This window comes from Leptinotarsa decemlineata, unplaced genomic scaffold (genome assembly GCF_025532065.1).
Source record: "Leptinotarsa decemlineata unplaced genomic scaffold, Ldec_3_MD MMD2_P_RNA_scaffold_6, whole genome shotgun sequence".
NCBI lineage: Eukaryota > Metazoa > Arthropoda > Insecta > Coleoptera > Chrysomelidae > Leptinotarsa > Leptinotarsa decemlineata.
In genome coordinates, this window is record NW_027412533.1 from 12,456,426 (window position 1) to 12,477,116 (window position 20,691).

General features: G+C 33.3%; 1 protein-coding gene and 2 long non-coding RNA genes across 8 annotated transcripts; 2 read left to right on the top strand and 1 right to left on the bottom strand.

The window, feature by feature from the left end:
- Positions 1-582: 582 nt before the first annotated feature.
- LOC111515311 (uncharacterized) lies at positions 583-8,973 on the bottom strand. Of its 6 annotated transcripts, none has more exons than XM_074169998.1 (7): positions 8,812-8,973; positions 8,323-8,386; positions 2,743-4,442; positions 2,273-2,657; positions 1,951-2,186; positions 1,414-1,683; positions 583-1,339 (listed from the first exon to the last, which is right to left on the bottom strand). In XM_074169998.1, the coding sequence occupies exons 2-7, from the start codon at positions 8,354-8,356 to the stop codon at positions 755-757; spliced, it is 3,210 nt and encodes a 1,069-aa protein (XP_074026099.1). In that variant the 5' UTR covers positions 8,357-8,386; positions 8,812-8,973; the 3' UTR covers positions 583-754. The 6 variants fall into 6 exon arrangements, with proteins under 6 accessions (XP_074026099.1, XP_074026098.1, XP_074026097.1 ...); XM_074169997.1 differs by having other exon boundaries at positions 8,323-8,405; XM_074169996.1 differs by having other exon boundaries at positions 8,323-8,457.
- A 944-nt stretch (positions 8,974-9,917) lies between these two features.
- On the top strand, positions 9,918-10,561 carry LOC141480152 (uncharacterized). The gene is made up of 3 exons (XR_012464195.1): positions 9,918-10,270; positions 10,336-10,428; positions 10,491-10,561. It is a non-coding gene; the product is annotated as an uncharacterized lncRNA (long non-coding RNA).
- Positions 10,562-18,056: 7,495 nt separating this feature from the next.
- Positions 18,057-20,691, top strand: LOC141480149 (uncharacterized). The gene is made up of 2 exons (XR_012464193.1): positions 18,057-19,069; positions 19,874-20,691. It is a non-coding gene; the product is annotated as an uncharacterized lncRNA (long non-coding RNA).

A 20,691-nucleotide genomic window follows, 5' to 3' on the forward strand; every position in this document is an offset into this window, starting at 1 on the left:
CCGTTACAATACAATATAACTTGTAGGAAAACAGGTGATTTATAAATATGTTAATTAATGATATCGTTTAAAGTTATTCGTTCACCATCTTTAAACTTGTTATCATGAAATGTCAATAGTATTTATAAATTACTAGATTTCCTAGAAATATAATTTATTTCTTGAAGAGAAAATCATTCTTGAAATCTCCATGTGACTAAATCTGGAGATTTAATTTTTCATTTCACATACATTTTTCGCATAACAAAATCAACTAAAAATGGACTTAGTAGATAGACAAAAAGAAAATACGTGTTGGGGGAACATAAACGGTTTTGACAGTTACCAGTCTGGTTGTGTCGTATCTAATAAGTAGTGTATCTTCAATTTCATGTCATTTGCTGTAGTTTCAATGAATATTGTCAAAAACGGTTAAAACAATCATCCATCGTATTTAGTATTGACAATATCGTCTACAGTTTCATTACAAGTCACTGCCAATCGAACACCGTAGCGCTAGAGGGTGCGATAGATTCATTTTGACAGATTCGACCGAACATGATGGAACAATGTCTTGAGAAAATTGTCAGAATAAAACAAAAATTTGCGTTAAATGTATTTATTATCAATATACCCATAGAAATATATATATTTTCAAGAGATGAAGTATATTCAATCCATGAATGTAAATTCTGATAAAGAATAATGGTGCTTCCACTAAAAACACAAAGAAAACAAGAACATTGTCATCCAAAAGTAAACACATCTTCGAAAATCACATTACAGCACATAGCCCAGTGAGTTCGTGGCCCTTTCGCACTGGAGGTAGTTTCGATAACTTAATATTCTTCAGGGATGGTTTTAGAGCAGCCTCTGGCTCTTCCCCAGGAGGAATAGGTTCAAAAGGATCTATATAGGTTTCTGAAGGAGTTTCACTTTCCACTACACTTTCCTTCTCCTTATTTATCACAGGCAATGATTTACTAATGTTAATTTTTATTTTGTTACAACTTATCCTACTGGTAGGCACTGAAGAAGTATTAAACAGTAACTCTATATTTCCATCCATGTTAGTTAGCAGTTCTGTTTGAGAGAGAGGAATTTCTTTCAGTTGCTCCTCTGGCTGTTCTTCCGGTAAGGCACCAGTGAGAGCTTCTTGATTTATAAACTCACCTAAATCCACAGGCTCTGCTTTTATCTTCATTTGCTTTCCAATCTGCAGGCTCACAAGACATGATACCTCAACGAATCCATCATCCATACTGTCTCTTTTAACTTCAGTGTTGTTGTTCATTTCAGATTCAGTACCATCTTGGCCCATTTCTTCATCATCGTCAACTACAATCACTATCGGGGCAACCTTAACAAAAAACAAAAATTAGGTCAAATATACGAAATTATGATCATGAAAATACAATGAACAGATATATTTACCTCATTAAGAATGACGTCATCATTATTGTCATACCCTCCTTTTTCAAGGGGTTGCTCAGTCTTATCATTTTCATCTTGTACTTGTTTGGATTCATCACTTTCCAAGGATACCACCTCCATTGGTTCCGTATCTACATCATTATTATCTTCATCCTCATCATCAACATCTAGTATTATTTCAAGGCCGGGAATAGTTGTTTCTTCTTGTTTAGCTAGTTTGGGCGATTGAATTCTACTCTCATCTGCCGTTTGGTCCAAAAGAGATTGCTGCTGTTGAAAAACAATTAAAAATATTACTTTCAAGATATGTGATGGAATTGGCCGATATATCATGAAAATCCACAACTTATTCAAGTGAAAATTCATCGTGAGATCTCCACTTCATACTCAAGGTATGGAAACACTTGAGGAAGCTATTGCAGTGCGAAAAAGGCGTGTGTTGCGGAATTGTGAACTGTCCAGTAAAAATCTCACAATAAATTGTTACTTGAATGAATTACTTCCAAATGTACTTTTCTGCAATTTTTTTGTACTGACCTGATAATCCTCATAACAAAGAGGATGGTATGTTTTGTCCTCTATCCTGATAGCGTTTTTTAGGTGCCACTCTTCCTTCTCTTCATTGAAAAAGTAATCAAACTTATCTCGACAAACATCGCAACATTCGTCTGTTGATTCAGGATCGGCAGAAACACTGGGATTGACGGCGTATTCTTCTGCCTCCACTCCAACATTATCAGCTTGCTGCTGCTGCTGATCAAAGTAATTTTTCTCTGAAAATTACATATCATTTATGAAACTTTGAATAACAAGATTTAGTACACTTTTAAGCCAGCAAGTTTTTTTCAGCAATACTCACCTCTTTCTTTCACATCTTCTATTTCTTCGTAATTCTTCCAATCAGACAAGGAATAGTACCACCTTCTGCTATTTGCAACACGGTTATTCCTCTTTCCTCTTCGATTTTTTCGGAAATGCCAATCTAAGTGCTGACTATACTGCATACTAGCCTCAGGTGAAAATCTCATTCCACAACTGCCACACTGCATTCCAGAGTAAAGAGTTGAATAGAGAACATTCTGTCGAACCTTGAGTGTTTTCGGCTGTTCAAATTTAATTGGCCTAAGTTTTTCGCAGCTATTTCGTCTGAGTTTGGAGAGCGTTGGAGCAAAGATAGGTTTTGCTATTGGTTTTTCAACAGAAATTTCTTTATTTGAACTAGGTGGATTCTCATCCATAGGTTCCTAAAAAATTGTTATGAATCATTTCTCTATAACTTAGTTTTAACAAAAGACTTAACTAAATGCTGATCACAGCTAAATTACATACCTGTGAAACTGGTGGATTTTGCTGGTCTGTGGAAGTAATAAAACCAAACGCTACTAGTTTCTGGAACAAGTCACCGACATTCATAATTGGAATTGGTTCAGAAGTTGTAGTTCCACTCTTTGGAACATCCGGGTTCGATTGGTTTTCAACCTGATGAGCTCCAGCTTTAGGGATGGAGGCCAATGTAGGTATCATATCATTCTGCGAACTCCACTCACTCATATTTTCTTGCTGCAAGAGGTTCCTATAGATTGGCAGAGCTGGATCGCGGGTATCAGAATTGCTCTCTTGGCTCTTCTTGTCGAACTTAGGGCTTATGTTGCCATTGCCCTCCATATCCCTGATATTCACCTTACCGGGCTTTGTACCTTTGGGCAATACTGGAAATCTTATGGAATGTTGTTTACCATTTATTACAATAGGTTCAGGGAGACCACCATATTCAACATTAAAAGGCACATCATTTATTAAAACCGTTTCCAACGCATTTACAAATTTTAAAGTGTGCGTTTCACCGTTAAGAACAAACTTTTGAACTTTAGCATCTAGAAACACGGGTACAACTTCGGCGTCTATGCACACATTAATTTTGCCAGCGACTAGATCTGTCCTTTTTGTGTCACCAATTTTAACTTGAGGTGGCAGTCCTTCCAGCTTCAAGGTTATGCTGACTCCGTCCAAGTCAATACGAATAGCACTACCAAAGCGGCATTCATAAGGCACATGATCGATGAAGATCTCCCTGCTGGGAGCACCGATCTTTACCTTATGAAGACGTCCATTAACTAGAACCTCTTTGTACGAATGGTTCAAAGAAAACGTATAAGACTCTTTATTGTTAAATGTGATCTGTCGAACAACATCATCCTGGAATGTCAACTCCCTGGGATCATCCCAGCTGATGAATGTGATACCCAACTCGCCGTAGAATCGAATATCTTTCGGAACGCCATCAATGACAATAGTCTTGATCTCATCATCGTTAACAGCTCCACTTGGTAAATGATCTTTCGGTTCGATGTCGGAAGAAACTGGGAGTTCCTCTACTCGTGTCAGAGGGAAATCTATAGGATGTGGCAACTGCTGTGGAGGATACTTCCTTTGATGTTGATGGGGAGGCAAATGTCTCCATGTGGCTGGTTGATTCCATGACCTGACAGTCATTCTTGGTGGATTTTCCCATAAACTTCGACCGCCTCGATCACCTTTCCAATTAGAAGGACCAGGAAATTTTCTCATTTCCATACCATCTCTTAGAAAAAAAGGACCGGACATGAAATCGCCCTGTGGTGGCATCGGTCCGACGTACATTTCGTCATTGTCGTTGAAAGGTATCAAGCTTTCCTCTAAAATACGTTTCATTTTGTTTGGTTCTGGTTTGCGATTCGGTTCAGAGTTTTCTTGCGCCTTAACTATATGCCTTTTATCTTTGTGACTAATGATAAATTTCCCTTCATTTATTGGCTGTAAAGATATGCGGAATGATTTCGATTTGTCTTTTTTCTTGGCCTCCTTCAATTTATTTTTCTCCATTTGCATAATGATTTTGTTGAGAAGGAGATCCTCCTGCTTTTCGGTTAGTTTATTCAACTTGTTCATGTTGTTATCTCCAGGAGAAACTATAAGTTTCTGAAGTGGGTCGGATGTTGAGGATATTTTTGGATCTTGATCTTCCGAAGCTCTAAGCCGCTTCTTGATGTCTGAAAAAAGACACATGTTATTGTACCCTAAAACTGGACCGAGAAAAAACAACAAAATTATTTGAACTATGTATATTTAACGTAATATTGATTGATTTGTTTATAAATTATTCCTCTGCAAATTAATTCTTTCGTAGTCTTTCATAAATCAATAGACAAAAATGGATTACCGGAGAATGAATATTCTGAAAATAAAAATGATACTAAAGAATCAGAAATACATTCTAAAATTACAAGTAGCAGTTTAAGTATTGAATAGTATTTTAACTTCCGTACTGAAGTAATATCGTAATCAGATGAAAGTGGAAAATTTATTAGATATTGCTCTTTCCTTCAATCTCTTCTTCGGAAGTTACCCACACTTTCTGGACGAAAATATAGGAAGCAAAAAGATTCATTTCTAAAAATTTAGACTTTTTGTCTAATGAATTTAATGTTAAAAAAAATTATAGATCTTTTCAATGCTTATAGCATACATCAAATACATCAAAATGTGGAAAATAACACCAGTAAAAGTGTATTGATGAATCAGGATAATTCAAAAATTGTTAAAGTGGTGGACGAGTCCAAGATCACTGATCACTCCATAATAAGTGTTAAATGTTTTTTCAAAATGTAAGAACTGCTACAGCAGGGAAGCGCACTAAAATGACCAGAAAGTTAACCGATGAATATGGTATAAACGACCTACCCTGGTATGATGATAAAATCTTCAATACAACTAACTGGGAAAATTATAAACTAAGACGTAACGCCGTTTTCAATTTTGTAAAAAAAAATCATCATTGTCATAACCAAATTGACAGGAATACCCATAATCCATAATAATAATGTTGAAAGCGCTGAAAAATAATAAACCCTTAACAAATTATTAATGGTTTCTGCAATGATGTGCAATTCGAGAAAAATGGTCAGATTGTTGTGCAAAAGATAAAGGAAAGATTTCAGGGCATTTTATAATGAGCTCAGTACCTATACACGAGTTGGGTATAATTATAAAAGTCAAATTTATGAACTAAACAGTTAAGCTGTGCTGTTACTTTATGAATGTATGTATGGAACGTGGCACATTTCGAAAGGTTGCAAAAAGTGGGGAGTTTAGACCAACCAAATCTTCAACGTATAACACTTTATTGTGTGATTTTCACTTGACAGTTTTACAAAAACATAACACGTGTTTCGCCACACAATGGCTTCCTCGATCGTGGCTATATTGAGTGTTTATAAAAATGTTTTTAGAATATGTAAGTTATGGATTTTCATCAAGTATCGGCCGATTCCATCGTATACAATCAAATCGTTGCTAAGTGAAGGAAAGCTATTACAGTTAATAGTTTATCAACAGGTATTAGAATATATTAACTCAAATAATTTGTTATTTATTAATCAGTCTGGCTATAGACCAAAGCACTCATGTGAATCAATGAAAGAAAAAGAGTGAGTAATCGCCCGTACAATACAGGCTGATTCACGGTGGATGGCACATTAGACGTTTCTGGTGAACCAGACAACGGATCACTTTGAAACTTTAATGGAGGGCATATTCGGACATTTTCTAGCCAACTAAAATATTTTCGACAATGCGGTGTTGCCGCTTCTATTAGAAAGCAGTAGCAACTTTGATTTTTCAAATGGAATACTCTTTATATAATATTATTTTTGGAATCTCCAACAATTGCCTGACAACTTTTCTTGATATTTCCCTATACCTATCTGTTACCGTTTTCGAAATAAAAATTAATTTCAATTTTTTTTTTCGAAAATCATGACTTCCAAAAATGCCGATATCTTTCAGTTAAGAAGTACTATGATATCGAAATTTGGTTTGGAGTTAGGTGATACTTGGACACTTCCCACACGTCAGCCTAATCTCCGTTACTTCAATACAGGGTGGTAAAAAAATACAGTTTTTTCGTTTGCTTGAAAAAGTTGCTGAAATTAGATTATTTTAAATGGAACACCCTGTATATTATTGAAAATTCGGAAAGCTGCTGAAATTTGCTTTCTTTCTATGTATATCATACCTATACCTAACTAGTCAAGTTTCGGACTTATGAACATTTATTTGTGAAAATGTCCCTTCAGAATGGTATTTCCATTCGGTATTTGGTAAGCAGGCCATGATTACTATTTGACAGTAGCGTTGTGACATTCTCCTAATAATATCGACATTTTCGTCACTTCAGAAGTTGCAAATATCTTCAAAACGGTGGAACAAAACTATTCAAACGAAGTTCTTATGAATTTGTTTATTATTTTTGGACAGTGTGACAAAATTATCAGCAGAACATGTAGAAAGTTCAATGAAATGTATCCGAATCTACCGCCAATGCACCTCAAGAAATTTATACGAATTCAGAACATCACCGAAGTATCACCTAACTCCAAACCAAATTTCGATATCATAGTACTTCTTAACTAAAAGATATAGGCATTTTTAGAAGTCATGATTTTCGAAGAAAAAAATTGAAATTAATTTTTATTTCGAAAACGGTAACAGATAGGTATAGGGAAATATCAAGAAAAGTTGTCAGGCAATTGTTGGAGATTCCAAAAATGATATTATATACAGAGTGTTCCATTTGAAAAATCAAAGTTGCTACTGCTTTCTAATAGAAGCGGCAACACCGCATTGTCGAAAATATTTTAGTTGGCTAGAGAATGTCCGAATATGCCCTCCATTAAATTTTCAAAGTGATCCGTTGTCTGGTTCACCAGAAACGTCTAATGTGCCATCCACCGTGAATCAGCCTGTATAGCAGTATCACTGCATCTAAGACTTTAGGGTAAGGTATTCTATATACCTCACAAATCGAAAACAGATGATGATGTGGATAAATATTCAAAAATGAATAAATTGAAGTTGAATTTGAGAAAAAGTAAGGAAATTATACTTTTTACATCTTAAAAACAGCAGAACTATTATAGAAATAAACAACGCCCTACATTACTTTACTGGTCTGATTACATCGAACTCAAAAATTACGAGGATTTTTATTACGCTATTGAAACAATGGCTTGAGATGTCTGGATATAATGCAAAAAAAATTCTAAAACTTTTGTTTGGTAAAGGTAGAACGTCCTCCAGTGACCTCTTATTTCAAGAAAGTAATGGCCTAGATACACGGCAGCTAGACTGCCAAAAGATTATCATGAAAGTGGTTGAAAACAAAATAAAAATAAAACCAGTGGAACACATGAATAATACCCGTAGAAAAGAGAATACATTTATAGCCCTTGGCCCAAAGATCTGAAGCATAGTACCGAAAAAAATACAACTCATTAATAAACAAAATACATCCAAATTCAAGAAAGAACTGAAAAATTGGCTCAGAAATTCTAATCAAACTCTGTTCCATCAAATTATTAATCAGCATTCTTTCTAAATGTAAAACCCCTTGTAGAACGAACTATTTCATTTATAGTAAATTAGAATTGTCGTACTTGAATAAATCAAATAGTTTCAACGGAATTTTATTAGCGAAGCAGTGAGCCATTCCGGACTGCAAAGCTATCAAGTTCAATTAGTCATTATCCACTGGTAGTTATGAGAATAGAAAGGAATCAGATAGAAATATGCATATTCTCAAGAGAGATTAACTTCTTCATCTTGATACAAAATATATGTGGGAACCTTCCAAAGGAAGGAAGCAACCAGAAACAAACTGGAAGAAAGAAAGAAAGAAAAGGCCATTTTGAAACAGTAACTTTCACATAAACATTGAATTATGAAGTATGAAAGCTGAACAAACACAAAATACTTTTTTCTATTCATTCCAAATAATATATCATACCAAATAATATTGGGAATTTGATTCCGTCACATAATATTCGCAAGTCTGATTATGAATAATTAGTATTTTCAACTATTTTCACTCACCTTTACCAGTAACCATTTTCCTTCTAGCACTCATTCTCAAAATATTTTGATAAAACACTTTGTCCTGAAATTTTCACTAAACACTTTCACAAATATGCAAATGTGTTTCACTACACTCGTACAATATAATCCTAACTGAAATCTAAATATTCAATGCTTTGTTACAATTTGAAGTACCTAAATTTCATGTACCTGTGTTTTACCTAGCCAATTAATATTAAATGTGTACCTGAGTTTGAAAATAAATCAATACTAGTTCATACTGAAACCTCTGGCGAAAAATAAAACTATTGAAAACACTTTTCACCAGAACACCAGAATAAAAATTACGATCTCTCGACGCGCGTTTCGCTAACCAAGTTAGCATCCTCAGGAGATCTTCATGACTCATAATGATCTCCTGAGGAGAAAGTTTTTTCTATAGATGAGAGGTTTATTGATTAGTCATATAATGATTGAAGTTACATTTCATAAATCTGTCTTGATTACCTATACTTATTCTTTGCAAATGACATAGACATGTGTTAAGCAGACTAATTACAAAAATGAGTAGTAAAAAACATCTACAAAGTAATTTTTGTATAATAATAGCATTTAATGTGTTAAATAAGACGCATACACTTCAGTGACATTTTATTGAATGACTGGAAATCGACCTGGAATTCTGAAAACTGTCCAACATAAGAAAAACAACATTCAGTTTTTTGTACATTGCTCACCAGTGGCAGGTGATATTCGAATTAATCGCAATATATTTCCCCTTAACTTTACCTCATTTAAAAAACATACTAATAATTATATAAACACAAGTTAAATAAGTATAACATTTTTTTTCAACCTTATTACACATTTCAGAACTTATCTCTACTACGAAGTTACATCTATTTCCAGCTGTCAGGGGAGCATCACTTCCAAAAATTGCAGCTTCTGGATCAATAGGTATATCTTTCGATGCAGAAGATTTTTCAATCAAATCAGAACCTTGGTTTTCTGTCGCAGTAGGTTGGGCTGTTGGATCAGTATAACCGTTTCAATTCAAGTATAACCCACACAGCACTAGATATTCATGGAATATTCCCTGTATATCATAAAACGAACGTATATATTCCAAATATTCATAGAACATTCTTGGAATATATACATGCCTTTAGAATATTCATAGAATATGCTTGAATGAATATGGCAGGATTATTCCTGCCATATTCTATAAATGGATTATTCTCCCTTGAATATTCTAAGAATATTGTCGATCGAATATACCATATGGTATATTATTAGAATATATCCCCACGGTATATTTTGGAATATTCTATACAATGGAATTTTGAATTATCTTATAATAACATATTCAAAAAATTCAATATTATTAAAAACAAAAATATTTGAAGATCTTAATCCAATACATAACCCAATGTATATAACCCTGATAGTGTTAACCAGTTTTTGAACTCAACGCGAAGATTCTGGATGAATTGCTCCAACAGCAACTGTTGGAAACGACAAAAAAATTTGAATGGGCCAATAAATGAACCAATTGCATCAATAAATTGGTTAATTATCATCCTTTTTGTCTTCTTGTATTTGAAATTATTTAATTACAAAGCGAAAAATCCTGGAAACAGAGAAATGGGGAAGTGAAGAATTGGAGTAAATGTTTCTCATTGGTCAATTGAAGTGTAGCGCGCGACAGTCGAATAAGCTCTGTGAAAGCGGCTGTCCCTTAATGCATGGTACATTTGCGTTAAATTCGACATTTGATTCAACATGGCGGTTGACGTGGCAGGTTCGCGTCTGTAATGCATGGTGTGTTGGTGTTATTATCAAAGTATAATTCTGTCACGTTCAGTGTACCATTTATAATTTGGGGTTGTCCAATTTGCAGTACAGCGAATAGTTTGATTTTGGATCTTCAAACAGGAGAGTTGCATATATTCAGTCTTCAAGAAAAGTAAGTAAAATGCAATAGTATCGATAGTAAAGTCATGGTGATTAACCTACTCTGCCTCATTTTAGGTTCGAGAAGAGTTGGTGTGTGGGATTTGTTGGTTTGATTAAGTACATGTTTGAACTAGAGTGATTTCAGTTGTGTATCTTCAATAGAGAAAAGTAAGTGAATGACACATTCTTTTGTATCATTTGTTATCATAATTTTTATCACTCTTTTCAAGATAGTATCAATTTGCCCAAAAGGAAACAGAGTGGTACCTGGTACAGGCAGGTGCGCCAAGGAACTGAAAACGTTAATGAGTACTTTTCAACAAGACAATGCAAGTTGCTCTCCAAGTCATAAAATGTTGTAAATGTTCATGAGTAACCTATGCGAAAAATATCTATTTGATTTTTATTCCAGTTTTATTGTGCAACTTTCAAATAGTGATAATGAACGTTAATGTACATTTTGTTCCAGGTATTACAATTGAAACACTGGCTGATGCATTGTTGGACAAATATAAGGAAAACTATTCTGGTGAGCAAAGTTTGGATAACTTTAAGTAAGTGAAATTCATTGAAGAACCCATCATACCACTCATTTTAAATACTTCATTTGTGGGTTTATTTTTTTAAGTGAGAAACCTAACCTAACCTATTTCTTGATGTAATACACTTTTTCTTTTTCAATAAAATGATATATTTATTATTTTTTAATTAGTGCTGATGAATTCACAGAGTTGTTATTTTAGTATATTTTTCAGTATACATTTGTTTTGAGTAGGAACATCCTAATTTGAATACATTTCTAATATTTGTAATATGACAGTATTCAGGAATATTTTATTCAGTGAATAAATATTTTGAATTAGATTCTTTATTTTTATTATTGGTTGAAACGTCAAATATTTCAGTGTATATTGTTTTTAAAATATATTTGTTTATGAATATTATGTGTTTTATTACTTGTGTGAATCTTGCATCAAAATGCAATATATACATGCCTAATAGCGGTTACTCGTCACATTCTTGGAATATTCCAAATATTCCTAGAATATTCATAAACTATATTTAAAGAATATTCTATGGTGTTTCTTTTTTGTATATTCCTACAATAAACTAAGAATATCCTGAATATTTTATGAATATTCCTCGGGTTTTATTCCTGGAATATTCTTCCTTAGATATTCTAAGAATATTATAAGATATTCCAAGAATATTCCCAAGGAATATTCTTAAAATATATCAAAGGTTCGCCAGGAGCACTTCCAGGGAATATTCTCCAGAACATATATATATATATATATATATATATATATATATATATATATATATATATATCCATGGCATATTCATAGCATAATACAATATCCTTAAATGTATATTCATGAAATATACCCGGAATATCTATTGCTATGTGGGAAGGTGATTCAGACATACGTGATCTAATTTGATTGGAATGCTTTCTAACAAAAGTAACATTTCCTGATTTCCTGGAAATCTCTCCTGGAATCCAAGTAGGTTCTTTGTTTGGAAAGTCTTTCACTACAACTTTTTCACCTATTTCAATTTTTTTTTATTTACCTCCGAAATTATCTATCTGGCTCTGAACTTTCAAATCATTAATAAGTTTTTGAGAAGGGCGAATGAGATCTAAACGGGTTTTAATATTTCTGCCAAACATCATCTTGACGGACTAACTTTCGTCGAACTATGTTCAGCAACTCGATAGTCGAAAAGAAATTTTTCTAAAGATTCCTGAACATCTTTAGTAGACTCGGCCCCGATTGAGCGAGACAGACAGCCAGGCATCCAACCGTGGTGTACCAGTGACGTCACCAGCCAGGCATCCAACTAAATTGTCACGCGAGACAGGTTGTCAGGCATCCAACCGAGCGGCGAACCATTGTCACACGCAGAGCGTGCATCATAGTGGCGGGAGATTTGATCTGTGGAATAATTCAGAATAAGCGGGTAGGTAATACGTTATAAAAAAAAGTTTTTTGTTGAGGAGTTGAACGCGGGACAATTTAGTTGGATATCTGGCTGGTGACGTCACTGTTCGTCACTGGTACACCACGGTTGGATGCCTGGCTGTCTGTCTCGCTCAATCGGGACCGAGTCTACTATCTTTTCCTTCCGTTTCAGCTTTTTTAATGGCGTTTTTTACCGTTTTCACGCAAATTTCTGCACATCCGTTGCTTTGAGCATGATGAGGAGGAGAAAATAAAATGTTTGATACCATTCATTTGTAGAAAAATTTCAAATTGCGCAGAAGAAAATGGCCATTATCGGAAACCAAAACATCTGAAAATCCAAAATTTGAAAATAAAAACCTTAATTTTTTTATGACTGATATTGCGTTAGTACTTTTCATTTGGAATACTTCAAGCCATTTTGTATGTGAATCAGTAATAAGAAAATATTTCTTGTCATACAACGGCCCCAAAAAATCTACATGGATACGAGACCATGGTTTTTGTGTTTGTGGCCAAGGCAGCGATCTACATAACGCTCTAAACAGGGATAACCCCATATTCGCTGTCAGGCGGCTCCGGTAAGTATAAAAATTTCTTAACCAGATTCAGATTCAGTCCATTTTCAGATACAATAGGAATCACACTCGCTTGCGATAAAATAACAATAGTTTCCGGTTAGTTTTTGGGGCACCTTATGCAAAAAATTCAGTTAGGAAAGTCATGACAAAGCAAAGCAACCGATTAGAAAGTTAAAGCACCTAATGCAATTCATTGCGTCTATAAAAATAAGGTTTCAATTCCTCCGACAATTTTTTGCATTTTCAGATCACTCTGTACTACAAAATTTGTAAATTTTATTCAAAATACTATCACGTCGAGTTTCTTAGGCTATTTGTTTATAATCCAAGCTAAAGTTTGAATTTTCGAAATGAAATAAATGACCAAAATTGGGTTTGTTATTTCCTTCATCAGGAAGTGACAAACGAGAGAGTGCATCCGCGTTACAATTTTTTCAGAGTATATGTATTTTATTTCATATTGTTAAGCTGCAAGAATAATCGACCATCGCTGCAGACGGCTTCGGCTATTTGGAGAATACATTTTTTCCTCCAAAAATAGCTAGTAAAAGTTTATGATCTGTATATAACAAAATGTTGTGAATATAAATAATCGCGGAATTTTTTAATTCCAAATACTATACCCAATGTTTCTTTGTTGCCATTTGGCTGTAGTTTCTTTCCAATTTACTCAAAGTACGTAATGCATGTGCAATGGGTCTAAATTCACCATTTGGAAAAATATTGAATAAACAACTACCAAGGCCTGTATAACTGGCATCACAAAACAATGCAATTTTCATCTTTGGATTATAATGTGCTAATACTTTTGGAGATGCTAATTCTTTTTCAATTCAATCGAAAGCATATTGACAATTTATGCCCCACTTCCAATTTATATTATTCTGCAATAATGTGTACAAGTATTGTAGTTTTGTACTCATATTTGAAATGAATTTTGCATAAAAATTTTCAAGTCCAAAAAAGGATTTTAATTCCGTTTTACTATAAGGAATTTTCATTTCCGAAATTACTTCAATTTTCTCTTTGATAGGATGCAGCCCAGTAGAATTGATGCGATGCCATAAAAAGTTTATTTCTTTTTGTATAAATTTTCATTTATCTAAATTTATTGAGAGACCTGATTGATTTTTTCGAAGACCGATAATATTTTGTTCTATATTTGAACCTGTAACAAGTACGTCATCCATAAAAACAGTCACTTCTTCCATATTATGAAAAATTGTATCAATTAGTTTTTGAAAAATACTTGGAATAGATGCTATACCATACGGTAAACGATTGTAACAGAAAGTACCTTTTGTTGTATTCATAGTAACAATTTAACAATTTTCCTGGAATCTTTATCTAGTTGTATTTGTAAAAATGCTTGGGAAAAACTATTTTACTAAAAAGAACTCCGCCTGCTAATTTTGCGAAAATTTGTTCAATTCTCGCGAGAGGATATTTATTTATGTGTAAATTTGGATTTACTGATATCTTGAAGTCGCCGCATATGCGGATTCCACCGTTTTTCTATACAACCGGAACAATCGGACTTGCCCAGTTACTGTAATCCAGCAGAGTTAAAATGCCCTCCTCGACTAACTTATCCAGTTCCTCTTTCAATTTCAAATTTATAGGCAAAGATCTAGCTCTACAAAATACTGGAACGGATTGAGGATTCAAATGTTAAGTAGTTTTGAAATTTTTTAATGAGATCTTTTATTCGAATACCCTCTTTATCCGCAGATATATTATTACAGGCAACATTATTGATAATATTAATAGGTGGGCCTCCCCTCGGGATTATGTAAAGATTCAGAGGCAGAGAGATTATTTCGAAGGTAACCTTAACAACAATATATCCTGAAGTTTCTATCTGATTACCAATATAAAAAGATAATTTCATTTTTGCCTCTGAACTAGATATATGTTTGAAATGTTGCAAATAAAAGCTTTCAGAAATCAAAGAAACCGTTGATCCAGTATCAACTTCCATATCTAATGATACATTTACAATTTTTATTTTAACTTTTATCGGACTATATTTGTTGTTAGCAAAAATGGTATTCAAATTGACAGATGTATGCGAGTCAGAATCATCGTACTTGGATTCTTGTTCAATTTTATTTTCAATGAAATGATTTCGGTTTTTATTTTTTTGATATTGCCTACACACATTTTTGAGATGACCTTTTCTTGTACATATTTCACAACTGTAATTTCTATAAAAACACTCAGTTGTATGATGATTTTGCCTACCGCAAACTTTACATTCACGGATTGTTTTCTGCTTTCCTTCCCTTGTAGTCTTTGAAGATGATAATGGCTTTGATTACCTCTATGAAATTCTCCCGAACTGGTGCTTGGTCTAGAAAATATTTTCAGTGGCCTCTGATTCATTTTATGTACCTCAGAGGTTCCCACCACGCAGGATACTTGTTTTTTAGCAGCTTCCATGTTCCGTGCAATTTCTTAAGCTCGAGCATAATTCAGAAACTTTTCAGAAAATAACCGTTATTTAAAGTCTCATTGTATAACCCGGAAACGAACTGATCTCGTAAATTTCCTTTTGAGGAGTCTTTAAAATCACACGTTTTTGCCATATTTTTGAGAGCCGTCATATACTCTACCACTGTTTCTCCCGCATCTTGTCGTTTCAACCGAAATTTGTGTCTTTCTGCGATGACGGAAGGATCCGGCTCCAGATGATTTTTCACAATTTTAACAAGGATTTCGTTAGATTTTTTTTCTGGTGCATCGGGGCTACACAAATCCACCATTAATTCGTAGGTAGTATCCCCAACGATCGTGATTAAGGTAGGTACCTTTAGTTCATCGGGAATACCAATGGCTATAAAATATTGTTTTGAGCGAGCCACGTATGTTTTCCAGCTCGATCCAATTTGGAATCCATTCATTTTGCCGTGTGACATTTTGATTTAGAAACCACTCTTCTTCAAAATGTTTTCCTCGTCGTCAGTTGTGAAGTTTTTGTATAATAATAGCATTTAATGTGTTAAATAAGACGCATACACTTCAGTTACATTTTCTGAATGACGGGGAATCGACCTCGAATTCTGAAAAAACTGTCCAACATAAAAAAACATCAAAAGAAAGTAACATTCAGTTTTTTATACATTGCTCACCAGTGGCAGGTGGTATTCGAATTTATCACACAAACCTCTATCAATCCATAACTAACTATACACTGCATGTTTATTTTAGACGGTAAGCTATTCAATAGAAAAGAGCTCTATAGTACACGTCAATCATACCTGATTTGTCTTTCCATACCTACACTAGCACTATCATAAAATTCAATATTCTTCAGAAGTAAGAAGTTATTTAGTTATCTTTCCACTATTTGAAATCGAATAGAGAATGAAAAGAGGTTAGAAATGAGGTAAAACATTTTTTTGTTATGAGGGCCTATTATAGGTAAACGGGAACTAAACTTATCAAAAATAAACTAGCTGAATTCTAAAATAATTTAAACTGAGTGCAACTTACTTCAATAGTTATGGAAGTTTATTTTAATGACTTTATATTGTTAAATTGCATATATTCATTTTATCTGTATGTATGTATCTACTTGTATTTTTTCATTTATATTTTTCCCAACGCTACGTCAATAAGAACACTTTCTGGAGAGAATGAAGTATATTTCGAATTGAGGTAAAAAATTAGTTTTAGCCTTATGCATATGACACACGTGAAAATTTTGGAAAACTGAAAGCAGTAGCCCAAGTTATGGGGAAATTTGCCGAAGGTTCTTGTAAGGATTCTAAATATTTAAATACTATGTGACTGGAATATTTTCCAAATAGAATAACAGAAAAAATTATTCTCCTGAAAAGTGATAAATTCTTGTAACGCTTTTGTGAAAAACAGTCATTTGTTTTGTCATGTCATAAAAATTCTTCCAGTTTGTGTCTGTAAGTTACTTCTTCGCAAAAACCTTTCTTTCTTTATAATACTTCTTCAAAATCCAACTATAATTAGATATATAACCTGAACTGTAACGCTCAAAACCAATTTGGTTGAAGATTTTTTTTTCTAATAAAAAAATCCATTTTATCTTCCTGATTCGTAACGTTCATGTCGTTTTCAGGATGAGTTAGAAATCGATATTCTAACTTTTGGCGCATTCGCAGGTGTTCAAATTTCTGGTGAATTCGCTAAGATTTGGTGATTATGATGGTGACCTTGTTTACATTTTCGGGAGAAAATATAGGTTGCGAAATCATCAAAAAGAATCCTGACGATTCATGTATTGAAGTAAAACTATTGCAATTCAACATCCTGTTATGTGGTGTGTGCCATTCACCAATAGATAACTCCAAAGCTTTTCTGAAAAGACTCGATGAAATTCTTTAAAATATGAATAATACAAAACTGGAGGGTTTTGTAGTAGGAAATCTGAATATCATTCTTTCTGAAAAATAACTCAGAATAACTTTTTCAGTGATGTACGTTATTCAAACAATTTCAAAATTTACGACTTTCAAAAAAAATTCGTAATTCAAAAAAACAGTCAAAATTTTCAATAGCCGATCATAAACTGAGTGGTCATCAACTGATATCTGATACAAATGTGAAAAAAATAACTGCAGGGAGGAATTCAGATAAAAAAAATCTCAACAATTTTCAACTTGAGAAAAAATATAAATTCTCTCAATGATAACTGTGGGATATATTTGATGATCTAAATCGGTTTTATAATCAAATATCTATTTTTTCGTCAAGAGAATCAGTGAACAAAAGAAAAAATTCCAAACCTTGCCTTGGTTCTTTGAAGATATTTTGAAATTATTGAAACTAAGTGACAAAAAGAAACGTTGTTCTGACGATCTATATAATGAATTAGTCAAAAAAAGTGACGAGTCATACTTTTTTATCGATCCCATGTACCTACCTTCTACCACTTTTGATTACACTTTAAATGGTCATGTCTTGGAGTCTATTAATCAAGCTTCACAGAAAACGACCCAAGCGAAACTCTCTGGCTTACAGACAGGCTTGTCTGGCTATCAGTGGTGCCATCTGTACCACACCGTCAGCCGCCATGGAGATCCTTCTAGATCTACCTCCTCTCCACATTTTTCTGGAGAGAGAGGCTAGATACACTGTATACAGATTGCGCACATTGCCAATTGCACACATCAATTTAATGCAGAGTGCAACAGACTGTTGCTTGACACTGGAAGTCACAGCATTCCGGAAATGACCTCTGACTTGATGCCTCCAACTGTCAACTACGAACTGCCTTATAAAGTACTATTCCCGAGAAAAGAGGACTGGATCCTCCGGGAGAAGGAAATATTAAGAGCAGATAGTTGTTGGTTCACAGATGAATCAAAAACAAACCTTCCGGTTCTGGTGCAGGTGTTTTAGTCGAAAACCTGCCTAGGAACTTATGCGTCTGTATTTTAACCGGAAATTTACGCTATTGAATTGTGTGCGGAGAGATTGGATAAATGCAACCTCACACACATGTCAATAAAAATATTCTCGGACATTCAAGCGGCGTTGGTAGCTCTTGGTTCCTACCGAGCAACGTTTAAATTGGAAGCAAATTGCCAAAAACGACTCTCCTCGGAAGGAAGAATCAACAGATTGTCTCTGGTCTGGATTTCTGGCTATACACTACAAAAAATGTGAGTGAAATTTCGTGATGCATTCTGTAAATTTCACGGTATATATTAAGGAATCATTATTTTTCGTGATGTTTAACGCATAAATCCCAAAGCCCAGTATTATTTCTATTTTGATATGGTAAGTTTACATATGCTATGTACTTTTCACAAATTATTCTTCAATTTTGCATGTTCTATTTGGTAAAAATATTGATTCGATATTTATTCTGGAAAAAGTCATAGTACTTTACTAAGTTTCCGTTTATAATATTGTATTATGTTAACACACTTTATTAGTTCTGTAGTAGTACATTGTAAATAACCAGTAAATATTTTGTAATTATTTATTTCCAACATCAATACAGGAATTTTCAACGCTTGAATTATTCAACGTAAAAATATAAATCTTAATAAAAGTCATTACTAATCGTGTAATATTGAAGAATTTGTTGTGGAGAATTCCATAATAAACTCGGAAAAAAGTCGTTATTCTAGTGCGCGCGCATCCCCCATTTGCCAGGCCACACTCGATTTTTGATTATAATGGTCAGCAGTTACGTTGCGTTTGTTGCGTATAGGTTAGAATTTAAGAATTTATCATAAAGTTTGTTGCTAGTTATTGATTTCATCGAATGTCTCAGTAAGTACATATATTTTGTTTATATGAAAACAACAAAGATGTTCAAATGTAATTTGTGTACATTCCATTGTCACACTATCAGAAAATATGATATTCACTGTTATGTTCATAGAAATTGGCCAAGTGTTGAATTTATTTGTCGGCCAAATGGCTGTGGCGTCATTTTAAAATCGTATACAGGTTACAGGCAACATGTATTCAGGTCACATAATTATAAGAAAAATAGTAGTGTTGGAATTCGAGAGGGAAATTCACACAATAACAATAATTGTAATGTTGCTGGTTGTAATTTGTAAAACAAAAAACATTTATTTATCCATTTATATAGTCATTTCAAAGAACCTAATGTTAGAGTAAGCTGTCCTCTTTCTGTAATATGTATTATAGATACGATTTTTTCTAATATCAGAAGCTTCAGATCACATGTTTTCCGTAATCATAGGAATCGAAACAGAACCGTTTTCAGCATTGATTCACAAATTGAAAGAAATGATATAAATCAGACTGATATACAAGAAGTGCCGGCACCTACTAATAACTCAGAAGACTTAAATTGTTCCAGAGTTGAAATTGAAAAATTAGGAATGCAGTTGCTGGCGAACATGTATGTCATATTACAGAGTAATTTTTTTTATGTGATAAATCATTACACACATTAATTGATGGATTTTCTGATATAGATCAGCTAAATACAAATTATATGATACATAATTTCAATTTCAGTACATACAGTTCTATTTCAGTACATACATATCATTATTCATATAATTATTCATGAGAAACCTATTTATTTTTTCATTTAAGGTGATACACAAGAAAATGAAATCTTCTTTGTTTTTGTGGAAAGAGAGAACATTGATTTGCAAGGATATGGAACATTTATGGAAGCTCTAAAAGTTGCGTTTTCATTATATTTCATTCTTAATTTGAAATATCCTCCAAAACTCCAAGCAACCTTCGAGCTCCTACAGAGGATGTATCTCAAAATTCATCCTGATGCTGGTTCCAAGAGTAGAGGAAAGGTTACTCAGACAAAGAAGAAAAGCAATTAATTGTAAAATTATCATCTTTATGTACCAAGTGAATGAAAAAAATAATAATAATTTGAGGAATTCGAACTTAGGATCAAAATTTATAGCCAATTCAAAATGTAATATAAACTTTCGATAATATTTGGTTGTTAGTATTTAAATTTATACAATAATAAATTTATCTTTTAGTATTTTTCAAGCAACATTAATAAATGGAATTGAAATCTTCCTTGTGATACATACAAATGATAATTGAATGGCTATTTGCTATTAACACTAGAATCGTATCATATTTTGTTGACAATCTTGAAAATTAATTTTTATAATTAAGCCCATTTACTAGTACGGTAGTTACAATTTTTAGTTTCGAATTCTTATTAGATATGTCAACAAATTAAATAACTGGTTCTTCCCTTGAATACATTTTCAGTTCCCCTTTTTATAGCATTTAATATTTGTAACATTATTGTGATAGTTTTTATCGTTCCTTACATTATTCAGTTTAAAAATGAGTACCTATTTATTTTTATTCGTTTATTTGAAATATTTATTTTATGTTGATTATTTGTTTCAATAAATATTTTTGTAACG